Source organism: Lissotriton vulgaris, chromosome 7 (assembly GCF_964263255.1).
Source record: "Lissotriton vulgaris chromosome 7, aLisVul1.2, whole genome shotgun sequence".
Lineage (NCBI taxonomy): Eukaryota > Metazoa > Chordata > Amphibia > Caudata > Salamandridae > Lissotriton > Lissotriton vulgaris.
This window is the reverse complement of record NC_141695.1, coordinates 1,700,004,662-1,700,032,029: the sequence shown is the minus strand read 5'-3', so window position 1 is coordinate 1,700,032,029 and position 27,368 is coordinate 1,700,004,662. Positions and strand designations below refer to the sequence as shown.

The 27,368-nt window shown below is 47.1% G+C and overlaps 1 protein-coding gene across 6 annotated transcripts in view; it reads left to right on the top strand.

Annotated features, from left to right (window-relative positions):
• The window catches only part of DIDO1 (death inducer-obliterator 1), a 286,601-nt gene extending 260,037 nt beyond the window's left edge, over positions 1-26,564 (top strand). For all 6 annotated transcript variants that reach the window (XM_086932835.1, XM_086932836.1, XM_086932838.1 and 3 more), the window contains one exon: positions 21,355-26,564. In XM_086932835.1, the coding sequence (XP_086788961.1) occupies positions 21,355-24,959 (3,605 nt within the window). In that variant the 3' untranslated portion in view covers positions 24,960-26,564. The remainder of the gene's footprint in view (positions 1-21,354) is intronic.
• The last annotated feature ends 804 nt before the right edge of the window (positions 26,565-27,368 follow it).

Here is a 27,368-nt window from a genome sequence, read left to right as displayed (position 1 = left end):
GAGGAATCCACAGGCAGATGTATCCATCAGAAGAACAAGTTACTTACCTTCGGTAATGCTATTTCTGGTGTATACAGTAGCTTCCTGTGGATTCCTCACTGAACCACCCTCCTCCCCATTGTCCACTTTTTTATACCTAAAATGAGGTATTGGTTAATATGGTTATTTCATATTGTCATTTTGTATTGCCTCTATTTGCCTTTGTGTAGGTTTATAGGAAATGTTTGCTTTCTTTGCTTTCCTATTTCACTTTACACTGTGTGTATTTGTGTGAATACTGTGTACTATGTATACATTGTGTCTATGGTCGGTCTTCCCGTTTGCCCCGGTGGCTCGGAAAAAATGGGTGGAACTGACGTCATCATGCCGACGTGGTCTTCTTATGGCACCTGTGACGTCATGCGGAACCGCGTGCGGAGCCAAGGCATTGTGACGACCTTGTCGGTTTGGAGAGCTAGGAGAAAAAATGTTTCCGCTGAATGCTGGCGCAGGGGATATTCATAAGGTGAGGAATCCACAGCCAGATACTTTATCCACCAGAAAAAGCGTTGCCGAATGTAAGTAACTTGTTCTTTGGAAGGATCTTCTTTCACAGCAGCAAGGGAGGATTCTCGACTTGACCTGTCAACTCTCTACCTTCTTGTGTGGGGATTGAGCAGCGACAGTTGACAACTTTTGACCTTCCTTCTGAAGTCTGTGACGTTATCTTGGCAGCCAGGCGTCCCGCTACCCAGAAGGTTAATGCCTCCCATTGGGAAACATTTGTGGCATAGTGTATCTGAAAGAGACACGTTAGTGATAGATTCCTTACCTTAGAATATCCCCAGGCGTCAGACTGGATCCGGAAATTTTTGCGTAGCAATACCCCTGCGCGCTGGTAGGCGTCGTCTGCGGCTCCGCGTCCGTCGTCGGCGTCGTGAGCGCCGGGATGACGTCATCGGAGTATATAGACGGCGCCCATGCGCGCTGACGTCAGTTCTTCTTTTTTCCGCGCTAGCTAGCGCAGATCCGGAAGAAGCTCTACCCCCAGTCACTTTTTGACTGAAAACTTTTTTGATCTTTTTGATCCTCTACTTAGTCGATTCTCGACTATCGGTGCCAGGGATGCCCGGGTTCAAGCCTTGCTCGAAGTGCGGCCGACTCATGTCGGTCACGGACCCCCATCGCCGGTGCCTGAAGTGCTTAGGCCTCGACCACGACGATCGAACCTGTGACGACTGCCGGGCCCTGACGTCGAAGGCTAGGCGGGAGCGGTCCCGCAAGCGTCTCGAGCTGAGGCAGTCGGCCCCGCGCCGCTCCAGGTCCCGGTCCCGGTCCCACGGGAGGTCGAGGGACAGGTCGCGAGGTCGGAGTCATCGACGTTCCGGGAGTGGTCACCGATCGTCTGGTTCCAAGTCCTCAGGTAAGAGGCATGAGAGGTCGGAGCGACACCATCGGTCCTCCGACCCGCCCCGTCGCTCGCACGATGCGACCGGGGATTCGGGCGACACCGCCCACGCGGCTCCGCGGGAGTCGCAAGCGTCGCCGCCTGCCCCACACCTTCGGGTCCCTGGGCACGGCGCGTCGCAGGAGGAGGTCGAGAGGTACCTCATGGCCATGAGGGCCCTCCCTCCTCAGTCGGTTCCCGTGGCGCCTTCGGGCCGATCGGCTCCGTCTGGAGGTCCTTCCGGGTCGGGCGCTTCGGCCCCGACTACGTCGGGTGCTTCGGCCCCGGCGCCGCTGGCGACTTCGGTCCCGGCGCCGCGCGACCTCGCTGGATCCGGCTCCGGATCCGGGACCTCGCCGGTCGACCCTGCGACCTCACCGGCGACGTCCCTTCAGGTGTCGTCCCCGGCAGCCGTAGTGGTTGCCGACCCCAATGCTTCCTACGGTCCGCCTCAGGCGTCGGAGGGGCGCCGCTGGGCGCCGATTCCGTCGGCCGTCGGAGAATTCTATCTCCACGAGGAGGCCCTGGTTGTTAATCCTGGTCTCCAGGAGCTGGGTGACGAGGAGCAGTGGGAGGGGTCCGAGGACCCTCTGGCACGTGATTGCCAGTCTCATCAGGACTGGACATATGAGCTTGGGGAGGCCAGTGGTATTGACACATCGCCAGACACTGGATTTACGTCGCCCCCGACTGTGGCTTCGGAGGCGGGTTCTGCTTACAGTGTAGTGTTGACGAAGGCAGCTAAGGCCCTAAACCTTGAGCTCCCCGTCGCGGCCGTGAGGACTAATCTCCTCACTGAGGTACTCAAACAGCAGTCCGGCTCCGCGGAGCCCCTTCTGCCGTTCAATGAGGCCTTGTGTGACGTTCTGCTGGGCACTTGGTCCAAGCCCGCCACAGGTCCCCCTGTGGATAGGAACGTGGCCAGACGCTACCGCGCATTCCCGTCGGCCCCGCCCGACAGGGAATCCAAGAGATTTGAGCAGTTCGGGAAGAAGGTCTTCTCGTCTGTGAGCCTAGGGCTCCGGTCAGTGAACACCAACTGTCTCTTGGGCCGCTACACCCACACTCTGTGGGACACGGTTGCGGAGGTGCTGCCACAATGCTCTGAGGAGGTCAGGGCTAAACTCAGCCAAACCCTTGCGGACGGCCGAGATGCGGCACGTTTTTCCATCCGGTGTGGGCTGGATACCACGGACTCACTGGGCAGGGCGATGGCAACGACGGTGGCGGTTCGACGCCACGCCTGGTTGAGGTCCGCCAATTTCTCGGCCGATGTCCAGGCCACTCTCCTGGACATGCCGTTTGATGGCCGTCGCCTCTTCGGCGACAAGGCAGACCATGCGCTGGAACGTTTTAAGGACTCCAGGGCCACGGCCAAGTCCTTGGGCCTTGCGGCCCCACGCCAGCAATCGGGTGCCTTTCGCTCCTTTCGTGGCCACGGAAGGGGCGCCCCACCACGGACCGTCAGCCACGCGACGCAGAATGTTCAGCAACGCGGTGGCGGCCGTGGGAACCGCCGTGGCGGTGGTCGGGGCCAGCGGCGAGGCCAGTCCACACCTCCCTCAGCAGCCCCCGCCTCAAAACCTTCCTAGTCCGAGTTTTCAGGCCCATGTGACGCCTGTGGGAGGCAGGGTTCGCCATCACCTCTCCCACTGGCATACAGTCACTTCGGACAGGTGGGTGCTGCAAATTGTCCGAAGGGGTTTCTCCCTCCCCTTCGAGTCTTCCCCTCCATCCATGCCACCTCAATGCCACCGTGTGTCGGGGGATCACTTGCGACTTCTGCAAGAGGAAGTTTCGGCCCTCTTGGCCAAGAGGGCCATCGAGCGCGTTCCTGGGCCAGAAGTAGGACGTGGCTGTTACTCCCACTACTTTCTGGTACCCAAGAAGGGCAAAGGGGGCCTACGCCCTATCTTGGATCTGCGGAACGTCAACGGCTTCCTCCGTACGGAGAAGTTCAAGATGCTCACTTTGGCTCAGGTCCTGGCTGCCCTGGACCCAGGAGACTGGATGGTAGCGTTGGACTTGCAGGACGCCTATTTCCACATCCCCGTCCTGCCGGCCCACCGGCGTTACCTGCGGTTCACGGTAGGCCACGAGCACTTTCAGTTTACCGTGCTCCCCTTCGGCCTTACCAGCGCCCCACGGGTGTTCACGAAGGTGATGGCGGTGGTCGCAGCCCATCTGCGCAGGCAAGGGGTGTCAGTCTTCCCCTACCTCGACGACTGGTTGTTGAAGGCGGGCTCGCCCCAGACAGTCGTCAGCCACCTCCAGACTACGGCCGACCTCCTGCACTTGCTGGGGTTCTCCATCAATGTGCCGAAGTCACACCTGTGTCCCTCTCAGAAGCTCCTTTTCATCGGAGCGGTTCTCGACTCGGCGCAGTTTCGGGTTTACCCACCCGAGCAGCGGGTTCGGGATATTCAGGCTCTGATTCCTATCTTCGGGCCGTTATCCCGGGTCTCGGTCAGGTTGACGCTGCGGCTTCTGGGACTGATGGCCTCCTGCATCCTTCTGGTGCGTCACGCCAGGTGGCGGATGCGGGCTCTGCAGTGGGACCTGAAGTTTCAGTGGGCCCAGCATCAGGGCAACCTGTCCGATCATGTCCTGATCTCGGAGGGCACTGCGAAACAACTGCAGTGGTGGCTCACGGACCGCGACTGGGTCAGTGGCAGACCCCTCTCTCTACCCCAGCCGGAGCACGTAGTTGTGACGGACGCGTCCCTCCAGGGCTGGGGAGGCCACATGGGAGAGGCGGAGATCAGAGGCCTCTGGTCTCCGGCGGAGTCCCGGCTCCACATCAACCTTCTGGAGCTGCGGGCGATTCGTCTTGCACTGAAGGCATTCCTCCCCTCTGTCAGGGGGAGCGTGGTGCAAGTGTTCACCGACAACACCACCGCCATGTGGTACTGCAACAAACAGGGCGGTGTGGGGTCGTGGACCCTTTGCCAGGAGGCTCTGCGCCTCTGGCAGTGGCTGGAACATCAGGGCGTGACTCTGGTGGTTCAACACCTGGCAGGTTCTCTGAATGCCAGGGCAGACGAACTCAGCCGCCGGTGCATGATGGATCACGAATGGCGTCTGAACTCGGACGTGGCGCAAGGTCTCTTTCGACAGTGGGGAGAGCCTTGGTTAGATCTATTCGCCACAGAAGAGAACGCGCAATGTCAGCAGTTCTGCGCGTTGGAGTTTCCAAGGCGGCACTCGCTCGGAGACGCTTTTCGTCACGAGTGGAGCTGCGGCCTGTTGTACGCCTTTCCGCCTATACCACTTCTGCCCAGAGTGCTGAAGAAGATCAAGCGCGACCGGGCCCAAGTTATCCTTGTGGCTCCGGACTGGGCTCGAAGATACTGGTATCCCGAGCTACTCAGCATGTCAGTCGATCCCCCGATTCGTCTGCCTCTTCGGGAGGACCTTCTGTCGCAGCAGCAGGGGACGGTCCTGCACCCGAACCTGTCCAGTCTCCACCTACAAGCTTGGAGATTGAGCGGCGGCAGTTGAGGCCATTTGACTTGCCTCCCGAAGTCTGTGACATCATTCTGGCAGCCAGGCGTCCCTCCACTAAGTCGGTATACGCCTGCCGGTGGAATAGATTTGTGGCATGGTGCGCAGCAAAGGCTGTGGATCCCCTCTCTGCACCCCTTTCGGAAGTGCTGCTCTTTCTTCTTTCCCTTGCCCAGCAGGGCTCTGCTCTGGGCACTCTTAAAGGGTACCTCTCTGCTCTTTCAGCCTTCTTGAGGCTACCAGATCAGCCTTCTTTGTTCAAGTCCCCTATAGTGAGTAGATTTCTGAAGGGCATCACACACATGTTCCCTCCTGTTCCCTTCGTGATGCCCCAGTGGGACTTGAACCTTGTTCTCACCTATCTGATGTGTGCTCCCTTTGAGCCACTTCATAACTGTCCTCTTCGTCTCCTTACGCTGAAGACGGCCTTCCTGGTTGCCATCACCTCTGCCAGGAGGGTGAGTGAGCTCCAGGCTCTTTCTTCTTCTCCGCCTTTCCTGTCTGTTCATCCTGATAAGGTGGTGTTGCGTACACGACCTTCCTTTCTGCCCAAGGTTGTCACGGCCTTCCACATCGGGCAGTCCATCACCTTGCCCACCTTCTTTCCGCCTCCGCATCCCTCGAAAGAGGAAGAGAGGCTCCACCGTCTGGATCCAAAACGTGCGCTCTCCTACTACCTGGACCGCACTCGCCAATTCCGGGTGGATGACCAACTCTTCGTTGGTTACGTGGGCGCGAAGAAGGGAAAGGCTGTACACAAGAGGACCATCTCCAGGTGGATCATCTTGTGCATCCAAGCATGCTACTCCATGGCGAGGAAGGAGCCCCCGGCTGGTTTGCGGGCTCACTCCACTCGGGCCACGGCGACGACAACTGCCCTGGGCCGCGGTGTCCCCCTGCAGGACATCTGTCAGGCAGCCACGTGGGCCTCGCTGCACACGTTCGCACGACACTACTGCCTGGACAGTCAAGTCCGGAGGGATGGCTTCTTTGGCCGTTCCGTCCTCCAGGACTTTCTGGTGTGATATTGGTTCGCAGACCCACCACCGGGGTTGGTATTGCTGGGGTATCTATTCTAAGGTAAGGAATCTATCACTAACGTGTCTCTTTCAGATGCACAAGTTACTACTTGTGTAACGATATATCTGTAAGAGACCTTAGTTAGTGATAGATTCCTTACCGCCCTCCCATCCTCCCCGTTCTGCGAACCGATATTTAGGGTTAAGGTCATCCCCTTTCAGGGCCCTAGTTTCAATGGCACCAGTGTTAGTTCTATCATGGCTCTGCGTATCTGGCGCGGAAAAGCTGTGTTATCAGAACTGACGTCAGCGCGCATGGGCGCCGTCTATATACTCCGATGACGTCATCCCGGCGCTCACGACGCCGACGACAGACGCGGAGCCGCAGACGACGCCTACCAGCGCGCAGGGGTATTGCTACGCAAAAATTTCCGGATCCAGTCTGACGCCTGGGGATATTCTAAGGTAAGGAATCTATCACTAACTAATGTCTCTTACAGATATATCGTTACACAAGTAGTAACTTGTGCAACGAGCCGCACTGATCCCCTTTCCGCCCCCTGCCCCCCTCCCTCCTCCTCCTTTTCAGGCTCTCCTGTTCTCCCAATATTATGCGCCAAGGGACCTCAATCATGTCCTCAATTTCCTAATAGGCCCTCTTTTGAGCCCCTGTAGTAGAATTGTCTTCTCCAGCTCCTTGCCATCAAGACGCCTTCCTGGTGGCAATCACATGTACCCGGAGGGTCCGTGAGCTTCAGGCCTTTGCATCCCAGCCTCTTTATCTGACCATCGACCCCGACAAACTGGTGCTTCGTACCAGACTTTCCTTTCTTCTAAAAGTGGTCACTAGATTTCACATAGGCCAATTCATCACTGTGCCTATTTTGTATGCTCCACATCATGCATCCAAGGAAGAGGAGTGACTTCACTATCTGGACCTCAAAAGAGCTTTGTCGGACTACCCTGACCGCATTAAAGAGTTCAAGGGGTACAAGCAACTCTTTGTGTGGTATGTCGTAGCGAAGAAAGGACGGGCCGTACAGAAGAGGACCATCTCACATTGGCTAAAAAGCAGCTTGCTGAGGGTTTGTGTGCTCATTTCACCAGAGCTTAAAGCTGCAACTACTGTGTTAGCATGTGGACTTCCAGTACTGTGCATCTGCCAGGTGGCAACGTGGGCTTCCCTGCACATGTTTTCCAGGCATTACCGCGTGGACAGTCCGTCTGTAAGGATTGGCATTTTGCCTGTTCTGTCCCGAAGGACTTCAAGTGAAATTTGTCCTCAGACCCTCGCCAGGGAAGGTACTGCTTGGGTATCTAGTCTACGGTAAGGAATTTGTGGGTAGAAGTCTCTAGCAAATAAACAAGTTATTTACTTTCAGTAGTGCCTTATCTGGTAGAGACTCTATCTAGCTGCAGATTCCTTACCGAACCACCCACCCACCCACCCACCCACCCTGCTCTGCGAACTGATTTCTAGGGAGAGGGCTTTTTCCTTTCAGAGCCCTAGTTGTCCACACCGGTGGTTAGTGTAGTTCGTGGATCCGCGCTTTGGCGTGGAAAGTTGCGAAAAGTAGCGGACGTCAGTGCACCTGGATGGTGTCTATAAAGGCACCGAAAGCATATCCTCTGGCGCAGACACCCCGCAAAGCTGAACGATTCCACCTACCAGCGCGCCGGGGAACTGCTCATGAAAATATTTCCAGATCCAGTCATACGCCTGGTAATAGTTCCAAGGTAAGGAATCAGCGGCAAGATGGAGTCTACCAAATAACGTGTTACTGAAGGTAAGCAACTTGTTTGGAAGTGTATGTAGTTTATAGAGTTGACTGGGCAATACTTTAGTGTTGTGCATTAGGTTCAAGTGCTACTATAAATTGGAAACTAGTGGGTATGACTAAGTATGGTGTGAAGTGAAGCCATGTGGCGAGGTAGTCACCTATGCAAATATTTACCATCTTATTGCTTTTGCTCATTGTGTAGAACGTCAACCATATGATTATCCTTCTTAGGTGTGTTTGGGGTTGTAGTATATTCTTGGGGAGATTTCGATCTGTCAAAAAGCTCCTATCCTTGAGTTCTGAACTTCAGATTTGCAAAAAACACTTGTGGGATAAGCATAATTGGGACCAAAGTTAAGATGTTATAGTGAATACATTTGGAACTGAAAAAACGACTTTGATTTACAACTTGGCAGTACTATTAACCTGGGAGCTTCATCTCTGCATTACTTTTAGTCGATCTAACCTTGTTACCCCGAGTAATTGTTTCTAACACATTGTTCAGAATCAGCTGACATCATACCTATGGTAGGGTGAAATAAGTAGAGTCCATTGAGACATTTTTCTGCCACGAGAATAGTCCATAGCCCCACCCCCACACAACAGGACAGTAGGGGGTCTAGAGTAAACAGGGCTATTGGTCCTCTGCAAGAGAGGATGCTGCAACTTCAACCAATCCCACTGTTGAAGGGGGTCTACATTGTCCACCCACGAGCGGTGATGCTACAACCCAAAGAAATTAAATTAAGAGGTTTCACACTCGGTGGATTGATGGAATCCGCCCAGAGCAGTTCCCTCTGTATTGTAACTGCATTTATTAAGCTTTATACCCGTAACTGCAACAAAGCACTTTTGTTGGTGGGAAGGACACTACACAGTGTGTCTGTCTTGACTTGTGTGGCTAATGATGTACGTGAGAACCAGAGTTGCGCCCCTTACTGTGCTTTGTTGCAGTACCTTTGTGTAGATTTGAAACAAAGAGGTATGAGCTGAGATACTAGTATGTGGATGGACAGAAAAAATGTGAGCATTGTGTCCTCTGTGGAAAGTGTTTTGGGGTGCGCATATTTAGTTGGCACTGCTTAAACAGTGTCATGCCAAGCATGTCGCTTCACTTAAGCAACGATTTGGGCGAAAGCGTGAGAAAACACAGCCATCTTTTCACATTCACTGCACCATGGTTAAGGGAGTTGCCCCAGTATTGGAACTGTCATAGATTCCCATGCTTTGTATCATTCCCCGTTGTCGGAATGGGAGCCTCGGTAAATAAAAAATATCATAACCATAGGTACAAAAGAGAAAATTAGGCCTAGGCCTCATCTCATTTTGTAGCTTATCCACCTCTTTTTGTAAAAGAGACCAAACTTTCTGCAACAACCAATCAGAAGAGCCTCACCCCACAGAACCCTCCTGAGAGAGCCTCAGAGCCTCAGATTTTCTACCACACATTGTGCTAAGGGAGTCTCCACTGGGCTTTGCTCAGTTTTCTTCAAACAACTTTAATTCAATCCCTTTTTCTTGAAAAATGACTGACAAGGAGAAGGAGGCTTTGTTCAAGGCTTGTGCTACTTGCTCTAAGAAGCGTCTGATGTAGATGACAAGCATACAGATTGCATTTATTGCTTGTACCCTGACCACAAAGCTACAGAATGTAAGATATGCAGGACCTTTTCATCAAAGACCCTGAGAGACAGAGAAGGGAGGCTTTTAACCTGGCTTCAAAAGATGAAATCCAGGAAAGACATTGTTTCCAGCGACAGTGAGGAGTCTTCGTCAGCCTCATCGAGAAGATCTGTTAAAAGGGGTATGTGTTCCCCTTCTACCTCTGCTGAGCCTCCTTCAAAATCCACCCAAAAGATCTCTGACAGGTCTGGTGGTTCGGATCTCCTAAAATCTCCTCACCGAGGTGTAAAGGAGAAAGTGGGAGTGAGTGCTGAGGTGATTGCTTCACAGAAAGGTTCGAAAGGGCCTTCTGATCCCTCACCATCTTCAGAGAAGTCAAAAGGTTTCAAAAAACCTGCCTCTCTTCCTCAGGAGTCCAAGTCTGTGAAGAAATCCTGCCTGTTGACAGTGACATCCACAGGTACGTCGACGACGGCGGTGAAAACTCTTCATTCTGCCAGTTTGGCCTAGTCTGCGGGATCGTCGAGGATGGCTTCGTCGATGGCTTCGAAGCCTTCGATGTCGACGACTGGACTATCTTCTTCGTCGACGAGTTTGGTATCCTCAGTGTCGACGAGGATGACGCCGACGGTGGTGTCGATGACGACGAAGACTATGTCGACGACGACTATGGCTATGACGACGACGGTTCTGATCCGGACGTCTAGCTAGTCAACGGTACCATAGACGCTGGCTTCTCCGTCGTCGATGAATGATTCTCCGTCGACAACGTCCTCGCCGATGATGGTTCCGTCGACTATGATTCCGTTGACGATGGTTCCGCCATTTACAATGCTCTCGTCGACTATGGTTCTGTCGACACCTCTCTCGTCGACGACCTAGTCGACGGTTCCTCCTTCGAAGGTGGAAAAGATTAGAATTATTGTGGAAAAACGCCAGATAACTCCGGATTTGACGTCTCCGCGAAGGGTGACTCCCCTTCCTCAGGCTTTACTGTTCGATGTGGATAATTCAGAGGAGGAGGAGGAAGAAGAGGATAATGAAGATCCTTATGGAGTGGCTTACAGTCCGTCACAACTCCATGTAAAGTGTCAGGACTCTGTTTCGGATGGTTATTATGAGGAGGAACTGAGTCAATCTCCACCTAGACAGCAGATTCCGCAGGGTATGGTTGCCATGCCTTCAGCACTCATATCGGACCTGCAAATGATGCGAACGGACTATAGGAAGAGGTTTCCTTCACAGGCTCCGGAGTACATTCAGGTACCGCCTCCATCTTTACCACCATCCTCTACGGCAGTGGTGCAGCCGCAATCTCAAGAACAAGAGTAAGTTTGGCAGCCACCAGTACAGGTTCAGACCATTCAAGATACTGATGATGATGATGATGATTCTTCGGATGCAGGCAGAGACGATCCAGGAGTCTCATCCTGACAAAGAATGGGACTATTACGTCATCCCAGATCCTTCCTCTCCTTCACCAGATCCAGTGGATTTGCCACCTGTCGATATAGGTGGGTTCCATAAACTTATGGAGAGAGCTTCTAGGCGCTTTGGCCTTCCAGTGTCTACGGTGCATACCGACTGCTTCCTTTATGATTTCAAGGAACCATATCAAAGATCTGTCCGCTCTATCCCTATAGTCGACCATGTTTGGACTGAGGGACTGAAAGCGATGCAGTCCCCTGCTACGGTAATTCCTGTCTTGCCTCGACTGGAAAAAAAGGATAAAGTTCCGGATGGAAGTCCAGCATGTTTGGTGGGTCAGCCAAAACCGGACTCGGTGATCTCGCAAGCAGCTCAGAGGAAGTCTTAAAAACCCGGCAGCCCCTCTTGCTTCTCCACCAGACAAGGAGGGGAGACGCTTGGATAATGTAGGGAAGAGATTCTCTATGTCCACTCTTCTAGTTCGTGCCTCCAATGCACTTGCAATTTTAGGCCATTATGACCGCCAATTGTGGTGTGATATGACTCCGTTCTTGGATCATCTATCGGAGGCTGTTAAAGTTGAGGCACGGAAGATCTTGAAGGAAGGGGAACGAACCTCTGCAGAAGTGATTGACTGCTCGATGGACATAGCTACAACTGTGTTCAGAGCTCTGGCAGGTTCGGCGGTCCTCAGAAGGCAAGAATGGCTTCGGGCTACTTGGTTCCGCCCGGAAGTACAGAACAAAATATTGGACATGCCCTTTGATGGTGATATGCTTTTCGGAAAACACATTGACGATGCCTTGCAGGAGATAAAGAAGGACACAAACAGCCAAGTCCTTAGGTAACCTCCAATATCGTAAAACGCCTTTCTGAGTAGCGAGGGGGAGAGGTTATAACAACAGCAGAGGAGGATACCAGCAACGTTACTCCTCTTACTCTCAGTCCTCACAATCCTACAGGCCACAATATTCGCAGAGGCAAGGACAATCCGCCTCTTTCTCTCGCCAACAAGGGAAACCTCGCCAGGGTAGAGACAACTCAAAGCGACAATAGCGGCCTCCTGGGTCTGTCTACGTTTCCTACCCCTCCAATATTATCAGTGGGGGGCAGGATTTCTTATTGTCTGAAAAGCAGGAGAAATATAACATCGGACCAGTGGGCCTTGAATATCATTCGGAGTGGCCACACCTTGGAGTTCGAACTTCTACCTCCAATCAGAGGTCCTGTTGCTACCAGCGCAAAACATCCTCGACTGCTACGTGTCGAAGCCCACCAACTCTTCATCAAGGGGGCAATAGAGCCGGTCCCTCACTCTCAGAGGGGGAAAGGCTTTTATTCCAGGTTTTTCCTGGTTCGCAAGACGAAAGACCAGTGGCGTCCAATTTTAGATCTAAGAGAGCTCAACACCTATCTCATAAAGCTCTCATTCAGGATGGTCACTCTTCAAGATATTCTACGTCTTCTGAATCCAGGAGACTACATGGCGACACTGGACTTAGAGGACGCATACTTCCATGTCCCGATCCATCCTGCTCACAGGCAATACCTTCGCTTTACATTGGGCAAGTGCCACTTTCAATTCAAGGTGCTTCCTTTTGGCCTGAAGTCGGCACCACAGATATTTACCAAGGTTCTGGCACCTGTGGCTGCATTCCTCAGAAAACAATCTCTAGAAGTCTTTCCCTACCTAGACGATTGGCTTATAAAGGCGCCATCTTTTCAAGCAGCTTCCTAGGCGGTTTCACATTGCATCCAACTTTTCAACAGCTTGGGTCTTCAACTCAACATAGAGAAATCAGTCCTTCAGCCAGCCAGGTCTGTAAGGTTTCTAGGCTCTATTCTGGACACCAGATGCTGCAAAGCTTTCCAAACGGACGAGCGTCAACAGAAGCTCATGCAATCACCTAGTCTATTACAGAAAAAGAAGACACTGTTGGTACGACTCTACAAGTCCCTGCTAGGATCGATCTCATCCTGTATACCATTAATTCCGCACTGCAGACTTTGCATGCGGCCGCTGCAGGAACAGCTGGACAAGCAATGGTACCAGGCGGAAGCCTCCTTCGAGGACAGGATAACGGTAACCCCAGCAATGAGACGCATGCAGCTGGTGGCTGGTACGAGAGAACATCTCAAAAGGTTTAACCTTCACGCTCTCTCCATCTCCCATGGTTGTGACGACAGACGCCTCACTAGAAGGTTGGGGAGCGGTTCTGCAGAATTTACATGTGAGCGGTCATTGGAACCCAAGTCAGCGGAAGTTCCACATCAATCTTTTGGAACTGATGGCTATTCGCTTGGCTCTTCAAGCTTTTCTGCCGAGGGTTCAAGATCATACAGTGCTGGTCCGCACAGACAACACGACGGCCATGCATTATATCAACAAACAAGGAGGAACCAGATCCCAAGCTCTTTCAAAGGAGCTCAGAGAATTTGTGACTGGGCTATTCTTCACAACATTACTCTGTCAGCGGAGCACCTCGCGGGTACGCTCAATATAAAAACAGACGCTCTCAGCCGCCAGAGTTCACTCACTCACGAATGGGAATTGGACCAATCCATCCTCGACAAAGTCTTCACGGTCTGGGGGATCCCAACTAAAGACCTGTTTGCGACCCCGGAGAACGCCAAATGCCAACTTTACGCAAGCAGGGATCACCATCAGGGATCCTTGGGGGAATGCACTTTCGAATGCTTGGTACGGCACATTTCTCTACGCCTTTCCTCCAATTCCCCTAATTTTGAAAGTAATCAGGAAGATCAAAGCGGAACCATGCACAGTGATCTTGATTGCACCAGCGTGGCCCCGACAGTTCTGGTACACGGAACTCCTCCTACTGTCTCGGGATCAGCCAATCCACGTACAGCCGGTTCTGTCTCTGTTGACAATGTGTCACGGTCAGGTACTTCATCCGGATCCCAAATCGCTCCAGTTGACTGTGTGGCTCCTGAGTACAGAGAATTTAAAATCTAGATCTCTCCGAGGAATGTAAAGATATCCTGTCTCAGTCCAGAGCCCCAAGTACAAACAAAACGTATCGGGCTAAGTGGAGAAGGTTTTGTCTCTGGTGTTATTCACAAAATCTGCATCCTTACACTGTGCACCCACATCAGATTTTGCCTTATGTTCTTTCCCTAGCTAAATAAGGGTTGACTCATTCCTCGGTCAAGGTGCATCGGGCAGCCATCTCAAGGTTCAGGTGCACATCTTCAGGTCCTTCGCTTTGGTCTGCAAGGAATTTCTGAAAGGTCTGTTCAGAGTCTAGTATTGACTAATCTGATGAAAGCCCCATTTGAACCCATACATAAGGCAGACCTTAAATTTCTGTCATGGAAGCTTGCTCTTTTGTTGGCTCTAACATCTACTAAGAGGATAAATGAGCTCCAGGCTTTTACAATTGAAGAACCTTTTCTGCAGTTCAAGAAATATGTTGTAATACTGAGAACAAATCCAAAGTTCATCCCAAAAGTTCCCTCTGAATTCCATCTGAATGAGCCGGTGATTCTAAAGTCCTTTTTTCCACGACCTACCACACCAGCGGAAAGGTCTTTACATTCTTTGGAAGTTCAGAGGTGTCTGAAATTCAATCTGGAACGCACTAAACCTTTCAGGAAATCTTCACAACTGTTTGTATCTTATGGCGCTCCGCGGAAGAGGTATCCATTGGCTAAGCACAGTATTTCCCGTTGGATTTCCAATGCTATCCAATTTTGCCATCAGCAGGCAGGCAAACCGCTTCAAAGAAGAGTTCGAACTCATTTCACGAGATCTGTGGCTCTGTTTTCATGAGTCCCTATCAAGGCCATTTGTCGGGCAGCTACGTGGAGTAGTACCCATACCTTCACGAGGCACTACTGCCTGGATTTGTCAATGAAGGATGATGCAGCTGTTGGAAAGGCAGTCCTGAGAAATCTGTTTTAATAAGAATTGAGCTTTCCCTCCAGTCCCTCCTTTTTGTGATTCGCACATTTTGTATCCCTTGTTGTATCCCCTACTATGGTAACATTTGTCATTTGGTTTACTGTGGGGGGTTTTATATATAGACATATTACAGTATTCATGGAACAAAATGTGCTTTTTTGGTGGCTTACTGCTTGCTACTCTGATACAAAGCATGGGAATCTATGAAAGTTCCAATACTGGGGCAAGAAAACAAGTTGCTTACCTGAAACTTTGGTTCCCCAGTATTGGTAACTTTCATAGATTCCCATGCGCCCACCCTCCTCCCCTGGGAAAGCTCAGCCTTTTTACTGAGATGATTGCTGTTACACAACGGCTACGAAAATCTGAGGCTCTCTCAGGAGGGTTCTATGGGGTGAGGCTCTTCTGATTGGTTGTTGCAGAAAGTTTGGTCTCTCTTACAAAATGAGGTTGCTAAGCTACAAAATGAGATGAGGCCTAGGCCTAATTTTCTCTTTTGTACCTATGGTTATGATATTTTTTATTTACCGAGGCTCCCATTCCGACGACGGAGAATGATACAAAGCATGGGAATCTATGAAAGTTACCAATACTGGGGAACCAAAGTTACAGGTAAGTAACTTGTTTTCTTATAGGATGCACTGTGCCTCTTCACTGCATCTTTAGGTTCCACCACTGCCACTGGAAGTGAAGGAGGACACACATCTCCATATAATTAATTTGAACTTCTACAATAAGCTGATGAATTCACTGGAGGCTGAGATCCAGATGGCTGGATGCAAGACTACGGCTAATTTAACGTTTGTAATTTATGTTGTGATCCTGGATCATGTGAGGTTTTTTAACCATATAAATTACGTATTTGTTGTTGAAGAGATTGGCTGGTCTCTTGCTACAAGATTGTCTAAAAATCCCAGCAGCCATCAAGAACATAAAATCGTAAAGGTGGGTGGTTCACTTTCTGGAAATATTAAAATACTACAGGAACATGCTGTCAGTCTGAAGATGGTGGTACAGAAGTACCTCCGATAAGTCGCCTTCTTGGCTGAACCCGGTAAAGGTATCTCAGTTTATGGGGTACCTGGATTGAGAAAGTTACCATCCATTTGCTGATGGCTAATGTGCTCCAGATGAATAATGTAGCCTAGAGAAACCACAACCAGTGCTTTAGCCAGGTGTTGGATTCACAGCAGAATCACAAGCATTATGTAAATTTTTGTCCATGTCTTCATTGTGTTACTTAAATAGTCAAAAACTACTTTTCAATAAGTTGACAGTTGATGCAGAATTGCCTTAGGCCTCTTTGTCTTGGACTATACATGCCCCTTGTTACTGCATGCTCGGCAGCACGGACTTAAGAAATCTGAAGAAAGACCCTTATCTTAGGAAAGAGCAAAATCAATCAATTTTTGTTAGTTATCCACGAAGAGGACTTGGTCAATTTTTGTCTAGCATATTCCAAAGAATAAACAGCCTTTCTGGTTCAAGAATTAATGTGGGATGATGGAAGACTACTTTGACAAATGCTTATCCTAGCAACTGACACCGCTTTTGGAAGACGCATGTATATTGCTCCACTTTCTTGAGATAAATAGCTCACTTTGTACGTCATGGTTAGCATCCAAGTCTGTAGGCGATTTCCATTGATTTCTATAGGGCACCCGATGCCCCATGTGCACCCTGCACCCAGCCCACCCTGTGCTGCTACAGCTTTGGTACTACTTGCTGGCCCTCGCAGTGCTGACCTCAACCACTAGGGCCTGTGTCACTGAACCTTGGGTACTTGCCAGCAACCTGTGTCTCTTCAAGGATCCTCCAGCTCCCATGGGCTAACATTGGGCCCAGTGACTCCAGCACCTGGCAGTACCACTGCCACTGGTGGTGCAGTACCCACCTTGGTCTGACCCTTACTCTGTGTTGGTCAAATCCCCCCCACCCTTAACCTCCCCCCCTCCCCCCCTTCCCCCAAGTCAGAACTTGTAACTAGAGTGCTTAGTGATTAGTGTGCGGAAATACTCCAGAGCCCGGGAGTATTTCGGCACACTAATCCTTTATGGGTTCAGAGCAGTGTGCTACTCGCCAAAAAAAGCGCTTCACCACCCCACTAGGGGTAACAAGCACTACATAAATGCAACCCTTTTCCCCTCTTCTATCCCTCCGCTATCCTTCTCAATCCAAATAACTGACTAATATCCACCACTCAAATTACTTTAATATTTCACTATACTAATTCAACACTAAACCTTTATGGGTTCCAGAGTAGCGTGCTACTCGCCAAAAAAGCGCTTCAACACTGCATCAGGGGTAACAAGTGCTATATATACATATGCAAACCACTGTCCCTCTTCTATCTCTCTGCTACCCTTCTCAATTCAAATACCTGACTAACATATCATTCACCACCACTCAAATTACTTTCATATTTCACTATACTAATTCACCACTAATCCTTCATGGGTCCTGGAGTAGTGTGCTACTCGCCAAAAAAAGCGCTTGAACACCCCATCAGGGGTAACAAGCGCTATATAAATTCAAACCTTTTCTATCCCTCCTCTATCCTTCTGAATCCAAATAACTGACTAAACTATCCACCACTCAAATTACTTTTATATTTCACTATACTAATTCAACAATAATCCTTCTAGGGTTCCGGATTAGTGTGCTCCTCGTTGAAAAAGCCCTTTGACACCTCGTCGGGGGTAGTAAGCGCTATATAAATGCAATTACAATACAACACAATACAATTCTGCAGATCCAGGAAAGGTTGGGGTACATCCACACAACAGGGATGCCATCAGCAAGGCCATAGATTAAACAGCCGTAGCAGTCTACATGATCCAGAAATCAAGAGTAAGTAGCCTATTGCTGCTGGCTTTCCTGATATTTAAATCAACAACACCTCCTTCAACAAATGCACCAGAAAAATGAAAATGTGGGCACACTTCTTCAAATGTGTTCAAGGCTATGTGATTCACAACTCTATGCACCACCTGTGTAGAGCGAGTGATTCTCCCGCCCCCCCCCCCCCCCCCCCCCGTTACCTCTGATGTGCTCAAAATATGCTGGTGTAAAGTGGGCCTAACAATGGTAAAGGCTTAAACTGTGATACACATTGTTCTCCTCGCATTGACAATGAATGCTTCACTGGTACTTTCTGGTGCCTAGAAAAGATTGCTTTGTTGGGAAGATATTTGACCCAGCTATTATTCAACTGCTCCGGAGCTGCTTTACAGATAACGCCTCTGTGATACACCCCAGCAGCTGTTGTTTTGCTGCAGGGATATTTAGCATGAGGCCTTCTAGAGATTGTTGGGAGCATGGATAATCTGGTGGTCTTGCTTTGCAAGAGGTGCATGGCTCCCTTCGACTTGCATGTAAAGTTTGCAGCCCAATCCAAAAGTAGATTTTGAGAGTAAGGAGCTCCTTTGGCTGCTTTTGAACTTCCTGCTAGCTTTGGATGCCCTTCCAAAGGATTTTGTATGTGCGAAGATCTGTGCTGTAGTAGCCCAACAGTCTTACTTGCAGATCACCACACAGTAGGCTTCTAGCATCCCAAGGCAGAACCAACACTGTCCAGTTTCTTCCATAGTCTTTTTGAAACTATGAATATCCAGAGTCATAAGGCTGTCCTTTGGGAGTTTCCCATTAGCATACTTGCAGGACTGCAGTGTCATCAAATATAATACTGCTGCTATAAAAATCATCCAGAAATAAGACGTACAGTCTTGCAGTAACTACAGGTTTACAAAGGTTACTTCTGACTATTGCGACCTGCCGTTCCTCCTCTGCTTATGTAAGAAGCTGCAATGCCCCATTATCTGCTTCAACTTCATGAATGGCCTGGAGAAGTTGGTGTATCTACTCTCTAAGTCTGAATGTGGCCTATACCTGCACTGGTGGACTATAGTGAACAACATGGCTCTAATTTGATGTCTCTGAAGGTGATTAAAAATGATCAATAAAGTCCTACCTCTGAACATACATTTCAAAGGAACTGCCATACAAGTTGCCTCATTGGACAGAGATAGTGAATCTTTTGCACAAGGTGTGCTCCCAAACGGCCTTTCAAATTGGTGAAGTCAATCCTCTTCTGAAGTAACGCACAGCAACGACAAGGGTTCTCCTCACTTTCATCTTGTTTCTTATCCTCCATTTCTTGCAAAGGTGATTGCATTCTGTGTTGCAGAACAGCGTATTCACTATATCTCCGACGATATCTTTGAATATCAACCAGGCTTCATAACAGTCCATAATATAAAAATCTCATTGCTCCATTTTGGATAAAGCACTTCACATATTTGACTCCAGTAATTGTGGGCTCTTTTGCTTCTGGAATTATTTGCAGCTTTTGATACACAAGTATACAGTGGTTGGAAGGTATACTTCTCAAATGGTTTTGCTTATATCTTTCAAACTGGTTACAGAAGACCACATTTGATATTTCCTGTCCAGACCAGATGTGCTGAAGAAGGGGTTCCCATAAGGCTCCCTTCTGACTCCAGCTCTTTTTAATCTTTATATTGAATGACTTTTGAGTCCTACCCAAGAACTTGCGGATCTAAAGTCAATAGGCTGATGACACACAAATCATCTCAAGAGCTACGTCAACGATGTGCGACTTCTTGGCCAGACACTGCAAACAGAGCCAGATTTGTTGACTTATCTTCCTAAAAGTAGCCCCTTAAGCCCACATTTATATTCATCTCATCAAAATAGAGTCCTTACCTGTCCAACCCTGAATTGACTGTAGTGGAATTCTTTAGTGCAAGCAAATTGTCATGGATAATGCGAAATCTTTGGAAGTGATGCCACTTGCAAACACAAATCAACACCGTGGCCAAGTGTACACACTTCCAGTTGTCTTCTGTGGGGAATTCCCCAGTTCAATCAATCTTAAAACTGTTGTCTAGATTTGTTCTCTCCAGGATCAATAATGGTAACTCTTGACTCAACTTCTTAAGATACAGCTTGAGCCCCTGAAGACTATTTCATACCACTGCTTGTTTTGTCTGTAGAACAAGGAGATTTGCCGGCCTTAAGCACGTACTAGTTACTTTTAAATGGTTACTCAACAGAAGCCACTGCTATCTACCACACTGCATGTATAATCCACATGGTCCTACATGCCATAGGACCTACTTGCCTTGCAGCTAAACTGAAAAGGTCTGGCGGGTTCCGATCATTACAATTCATTTAGCACCTCGAACTTTTAAAATGGAATATGCAATGGCACAATCTTTCACTGGGAGTGAGACTAGAATTTGGAACTTTCTCCCTCCAAATCTATGAACTAATACTGATGTCAACACTTTTAAATTGGAGTTGAAATGTCTTTACTTTCAGAAGGGGTATTTTTGATCTCTTAGATGATTCCTGCTCTTAGAACTGCCCTCTTTGTTAAGTGTCTTAGTTTTCACGATGTTCCTGCTCGCACCGATCCAGTTTATAATGTAGTACTATCTTTTTATTGTGAAGCTTGCAAATGCTTTTGAGCCTTATTTATGGTGTATAAAACCATGTTGTTTGTTTATAAGTATGAGTGGCGGCAAGGTTTTGGACCACCAGGCCCAGAAAGCTTATGATTTGGAGCAAGAAGAGTGTTCTAATGTGAACATCTGTAAAAACAATTAAAAAAAGAATGTTTCGGGTGGCCCAGAACCTTTTTAGTAAACTTCCACGAAGGACGTTGCTTTGTAAAACCTGCAGACATATGCAGCCAACACACATCTGTGAAGTAGCTGCTGCTTTTTTTCACAAGAAAGGAAGGAATACACTGGAGAAATTGTTTCTGATCCTACACTGCCAGGTCCTAAACAATGGCCGGATCCCTCCTCCTATTCTCTTAATGCATAGTCCCAATATGCAAGAGAATGACTACCTCCAAAAACCCTTATATTTCCAACATCTTCATGAATATCTTTGGGGTGGTGCAGGTTGCGACTGAGCCATGGTTAAATGTATTAACAGAGTTTGGGCAGAAAGAAGCCAAGATCATGTGAAGAGGTGGAACAAAAATAATACTTTTATGTTCTCCTAGGACTCTACTACACTCATACTGCCCCTGATTTAAGAGAGTGACACATACCTCATCTGGGAAGAATAGTGCCCTTTTAAAAACGTTGCTCCACAACTATGATCACATGGGTTATTTCACAAGACTGGGGCACTTGCCCATATCACTTGTAAGACGTTGGTTGTTTTTTTTGACCCAGACATTCGTAATGCCCATAAACCCAAATATTTCCAGGTGCTATATCAGGGTAACGGAAAATAAAATTAAGATTACTTGAACAGTGGTGGATGAAGCAGAGACTGAAAACCTGTGCTGAGTAGGCAAACTTTAAACCAGAACAAAGTGACTGCTGATCTGTGCCCAATGACATTGGCACAGTGTCAAAAGCAATAGCTTTTTAGTGGTGTTTACACTGGGCCTCTGTACAGACCGAGGCATCCGAGGACTAGTGATGCACAATGTGCTCTTTCTAATCTGTTCAGTTTACGTATCTCTTGTCTGTTATGATATGAATAAAGATTTGTAAATCAAAGACCTAAACTGTTGAAATTAAAGAAAATACACTTGCATTTTTGTTAAAACATCGAAGCAGTATACAACACTATAAGTAATTATATTTTTTCTTGCATTGGCAGGTCTTGAATCCACACGTCCAAATTTACTTTTGGGATTAGTGATCTGCCAAAAAGGCAAACGACCTGCAACGATTCTGGAGACTGACAAGTTGGAGGAAAAACGAACCAAAGTTCAGATTTCCGAAGAAGCCGATATAATCCATTCCACATTTCTCTCATCACAGCAAGAAAAGAAAATTCTAAAATACCAGCCATTTTCCAAAGAGCCAACCATCATACCATCCCCACCAAGATCTCCAAAATCACCTCCTGTCCCTGAACCTGTAGCTGCAATTGCACCCAAATTGTTCTCCTCATTACCTTCTGTTAAAACAGAAACAACTGTTACAGTTACTGCTACAGTGATTAATGCGACTGCTACAATTGCACCATCAGTTCAAAATTTATCGACACCAGTCGAAGTTTCTGCAATTACTTCTAGTACTTCGACCTCAGTCAAGTCTGCTACACCCCTCGAGCACATTCTCAAGACTCTTTTTGGAAAAAAGAAACCCTTTGACTTGGAGCCTGGGAGTTCTGTTGTTGTGACTGAACAAGTAACCCCAGATCAGAGAATAAAACCTCCTATGGTAGATCCAATTGTGCAACAGTACGGGCATACTTCAAAAGATAAGCTTGTGGAGGAAGTAGGAGATGATAGACCATATGACCCTGAAGAAGAATATGATCCTGGAAAAGCTTTTGATATGGACAAAATTATTGGAACTGAAAATCTCTATAAGCCTGACCAGCCTTGCGAAACAGAACAGGAGGACGATGAGGCCTATGATCCAGAAGATGAGACTATTTTTGAAGAAGCCAAGGTTGTAGTTGAAGACTTCCCCAATAAAATAACGTCTGAGGTTATACATAGTAATGTGGAACTGCCTGGGGAGTATATATCCGCCATTACTACTGCTTCCTCTTTAGTGGAACAGCAGAAAATGTTGGAAGAGCTGAACAAGCAAATTGAAGAACAGAAACGGCAGCTGGAAGCTCAGGAAGAAGCTCTCAGGCAGCAAAGAGCAGCTGTTGGTGTCTCTATGGCTCACTTCTCAGTTTCTGATGCTTTGATGTCTCCTCCTCCCAAATCATCTTTGACAAAAACAGAGCTATTCCAGCAAGAGGAACAAAGTTCAATAACCATGGATGAGGATTTGAACACAGATAAGCTGACACACCAAAATACTCAAAAAAGTGAATCTAAGCATACTTTGGATTTTTGGCAAGCAGCCTCTAGGCTGGTAAGAGAGGCCAATGAGAATGCGAATTACCAGCTGCCAAAAGAGAAAAAAACGGAATCTCCTGAAAAAGATAAACCTGTTGTCAGTAATGAAAGCAAAGCCGAAATGTTACCTTTGAAAGAATGCAGTCAACAATTAAGTGCGACTACTCAGCCTCTGAAGATTGATGATTTCAAACTGGTGTCATCGGAAGAGGCATATTCGTTGAAGAATATTGAAAAAAAAGACGACGAAAAACAGGAAACTTCAGCTGCACCATTAAAGGTTAATCTGCAACCTGCAGATCATGAAGAAATGCCGGTTACAAAACCTGAAAGCCAAACTGTGTTGTCAACACCTGGTGAGCCCTCTTCTCAGCCAAATTACTCTGCTGCATTCCCTAAAGACCAATCTTGTTTAGGGCCCCCTAACCTACCCATGCTGAAAGAGTCTCGAGAAATCACAAAACCGCATCCTGCGAGGCCTCGGTTTTCAAATATAGAGACATTGCCTCTAGAAAAGCCTTCAGATTGCTTTGAGTCTGAGAAAAGACTGTCTGCTGCCCAGCCTGAAGATCCGAGAAATTCAGTGACATCTCAGTGTGTAGAACCAACTAACAACCAGTTTATTCACGCTGATGGAAAAAGGGATTCCCAATCCATGCCCTTTCAAGAGAATATTTATCCTTTCATGTCACAAAACGTAGGACCACCTCCGCACTTGCAAGGACTGAGTAACCCACCATTACCACGATTTGGCTTTCCCTATCCTAACTTTCCAGGATACAGAGGACCAGCAACACAATCCTTTTCAGAAAGCAATGCATCTAACAATGAACAGCACAGACCATCTTTCAATGTACATGATGAACAAAAAGTTACAGTCCCACCATTTTCAGGGCCGTATGGACAATCTTCTCATTTTACAAACAGAGGGCCGGCTGTGTCCCATCATTCTGATGAAAAAGGAACATCTCCTTCCCAGTTAGAAGATCATAGTGGGTCACACATGAATTTTCCAGAGACCTGCTTTGAACAAAAGAGCACCGCCTCTTCAATGTTTGATGGACCAAGAGCCCCGCAATTTATGGGAAATATAAGACCTCCATCTTTTCCCTTTGATGGCCAATGCAGACTCCCTCCACCTCACTTTACACCACACAGAGGAAGTCATATGCAGCATCAGTTTGTTGGAATGAGGGGAGCTGCCCCTTTCAGTGGCACAAGAGCCCCCAATCCAAACGAATTTGCAGAACCTACTGGCCCAATTTCAAGTAATACATCGGGACCAAGGGGACTCCCATCAAACAAGTTTGACGAGAAGCAAAACTTACAGCCTTCATATTCTGATCAGAGGGGTGAATCTCAGCATATGTTTACTGGACCAAAAGGGCCTAGAGTGAGTCGCTGTAATGATTCAAATGAACCAATTCCATCTCGATTTAATTACAGGGAACAGTCTTCACAAAATACCCCACCTTCTAGGTTTAATTATCAAGAACAGTCTCCTCAAAGTGTTAAACCCTCCTCCAGACCACTTCTTGAACTTCCAAATTATTCACCACAGCAACACAATGAGGGATGGGAGCAAGGTTCTCCGGTTGGAGTGGAAGGAATCAATCCAGAAGGACAGAGATCTCCAAATGAGTTTAGAGAACGCAAAGAATATGATCAAAGAGCTCAATCCTTTGAGGCAAGGCAAAGAGAGGGTGGCAATATCAAAGACAAAGTAGATCAACCATATCATTTATCAGATGGTCGACGAGGCAGAGGGCATGATGAAAGACGAGGTGGCAGAGGCACCAGAGGATCTTGGCGTCGAGGTAATAGCAGAAATTGGGATAGGGAAAGAGAAGGAGAGAGGTTTCGAGATGATGAGAGGCATAGAGAAGGCGATAGGTATCGAGATGGGGAAAGAAACAGAGACTGGAATAGGCATAGAGACCGAGAACCAAATCGTGAGGGGGATAAAAGCAGGGAGAGAGACCAGCACAAAGACCGAGATTTGGAGAAGAACAAAGAATTGGAGCGGAACAGAGACCGATCAAGATATAGAGATAGGGAAAGGGATTCAAACAAAAGACGAGACAGGGAGAGGTCTAGAAGCAAAGATAGAGACCGTAACCGTGACATGGAGAGGGAAGACCGGGACCGATTTAGAGAGCATGACCGGGATCGTGTTAGAGACCGAGATAGAGATCGGGACAGAGCAAGAGATAGAGATAGAGAAAGGGAAAGAGACCGTGATAGAGATAGGGGTAGTGACCGGGAAAGAGTCCGAGGAAAAGACCATAAGGACCGAAGCACAAGTAAAGAGAGTAGCAAGAACTTTAAGCCTGAAGGACAGAAGGAATCTCAAAGGCCATCTGAAACACAAGCTTCTCCTTCAATTAAACAAACGTGACCAACTTTTAAAGTCAGTGGAACTTCAATAAATTAGACTTGCCTTTGCAAAGAAAACATGAACATATGTAGATATATGTTAAAGAATGTTGTATTAGCAACAACTTATTTTGAAGTTTTCTGTACAGATATTTTCATCATATTTTTGTACCTAAAGACTCAAATGCCATATTGCCGGTACAATTTGGAGAGCTGGAATGTGTTGAGTTAAGATTTTCAAACTTGAGGATATCGCTAAAACTTTGCACATTCTGAAACATTTTTTCCTTATAGAGAAAACAAATTTACCTTTCAACCTTGAAGATGTAGTGTTTTGTTTTGTACAGTTTCTGTATTTAACCTAAAATATCCATTTAAATTATTACAGAAATGGAAAACACGAAGAAAGAGCATATTGCTTTTTTAAGGTTATGTTTTCAAATAACTTGTAAATGTATTGTAATTTTATATGGGAATTTCAGAGTGTACCTCAACAGCCAGACATTTAAATTTCATGTACATATTTTGTGTAAATAAAACGGTTAAGAAAAAGTAAATCTATACTTTATAGTCTAATATTTCTGTTGTTTGTTACTTTTGTATAGAACTTGCAGTGGATAGGCTGCTTTACAGATAAACTGTTGTGGAAGAATTAACATTGTTACAAAGTTAACCTTTACAGTATTTGAAGATTTTCAACCATACTTTGTATGTAGGAGCAGAAGAGGAAATGGCTTCACTTTGTTGCCAGACAAGCAGTTGGAAAACTGGTAATTTGTGAATAATTGGTTTTGCTCTGCCCGTTCTCAAGGAAACTAACACTTTCAAAGAAAAATGCTGTTTTCAAATGTTCATTTGACAGGCTTTAACATTAATACATATATAAAAAAAAAGATGTACACTGTGAAAAAACTGTAAAAACTATTTTATCTTGACTGATTATCCTAGTTTGAATGCACGGTGCAACAGCAAGTGATGCAAGTTTTAAAAGTACTATTAATCTAACCACAATTGCAATATGATTGCGTTTTAGACACTATAAGTGTTGCACGCTAAATATGTTAAATATGCAAACTAGACCAGTTCTTCACCAGTCTGTACCTGTTATTATTTTAGCATTTCCAAATGTATAATTGTTTTATAATTTCTAACTGCCCATTATCACTACACACAATTAGTGCATGTTTCAAGTCGTCCACTACACTAACTGTAAATGTGTACGTTAGAAAGTATGAAATGTGTCCTATTTATAAAATGGTGATTTTGTTTTCTGTAATTGAACTTTAAATCAGCATTGCAATTGCTAGTACCACTTTAGGGCTGCGTCACACAGCAATTATACGTCAGGTTGAATTTTGATTTGATAACCAGGAAAGCAAGTTGTGCATGCTCATGCACCCAGAACTTGACATTAACCAAAATTCTGCAGTGGTGTATCCTTTCATTTTAAACTCAGATGTTTCCTATTTAAAACACAAAGTTTTAAGTATCCAAGAATCAAGTGTTTACTTAGAGCTACCTGACAGGTTTCTGTAAATTGTATTTTTATTGAAAATTGACATCACTGTCCATTGAAGTGTGAAAACTTCAGTTTTGTTATTTTATGTAGAATAAATATCTACAGCGATGTGGTGTGGCTTATTTATCTCAATACAATCTTTAAAAACAGTTACCGATTTTGAATATCCGAAAATTAAAGGTACCGTAGCAATTGTTTTAAAACTAAGCGACTAGAAGCCTAAATGCTAATTCCAGCTATCCTGAGCTATTCACCTTTTGTCATATTTCTTGCGTTTTCCCTTGATCCTGTACAGCAGAGCTTTCCAAACTGTGTGTCCCGACACAGTACTGTGTCACCTACAAGTGGTGGGTGTGTCGCGGGATGCTGCTAATTAAGAGGTATTCCTTTGAAAGAGTGCCTCGGAGTCTGCAGCTGTTGCTCGAAAATACAGATGTAAATAAAAAGCATTTTTCTGGGATGACAGGTGGTGTATGGGCGGGGGGGGGATCGACAGACTGCCGGCGGCCCTCTGGAGAGGGCGGGGGAGGAGAGAAGTGGATGCTGCATGAAATGAGCCCGTATGTCACGAATTTTGGCACTTCAAACATATGCGGACCGGCACAGCTGCTATGTCAGACATTTCTAAGTAGGGGTCGGTCTCGGTGCCCTGCATCTGGAACCAGGTGCCCGTCCCGGAAGTTCCCTCACAAGCTACCTTTCTTCCTGTTTCCCTATTACCACTTCCACTCTTCATTCACATATAAAGAGAATGATAATTATAGTTACGCCAGACAATTTATAGCGTGTATCCCCCCCAAAAATAAATTTTCTTCTTGTGTCTTTAACTAATATTAAGCATTTTTTTTCGCGTATCATTCCCAACTGTAGCCGTTTCTATGCTATGTAAATAAGAGGTGCTAATATTACTTA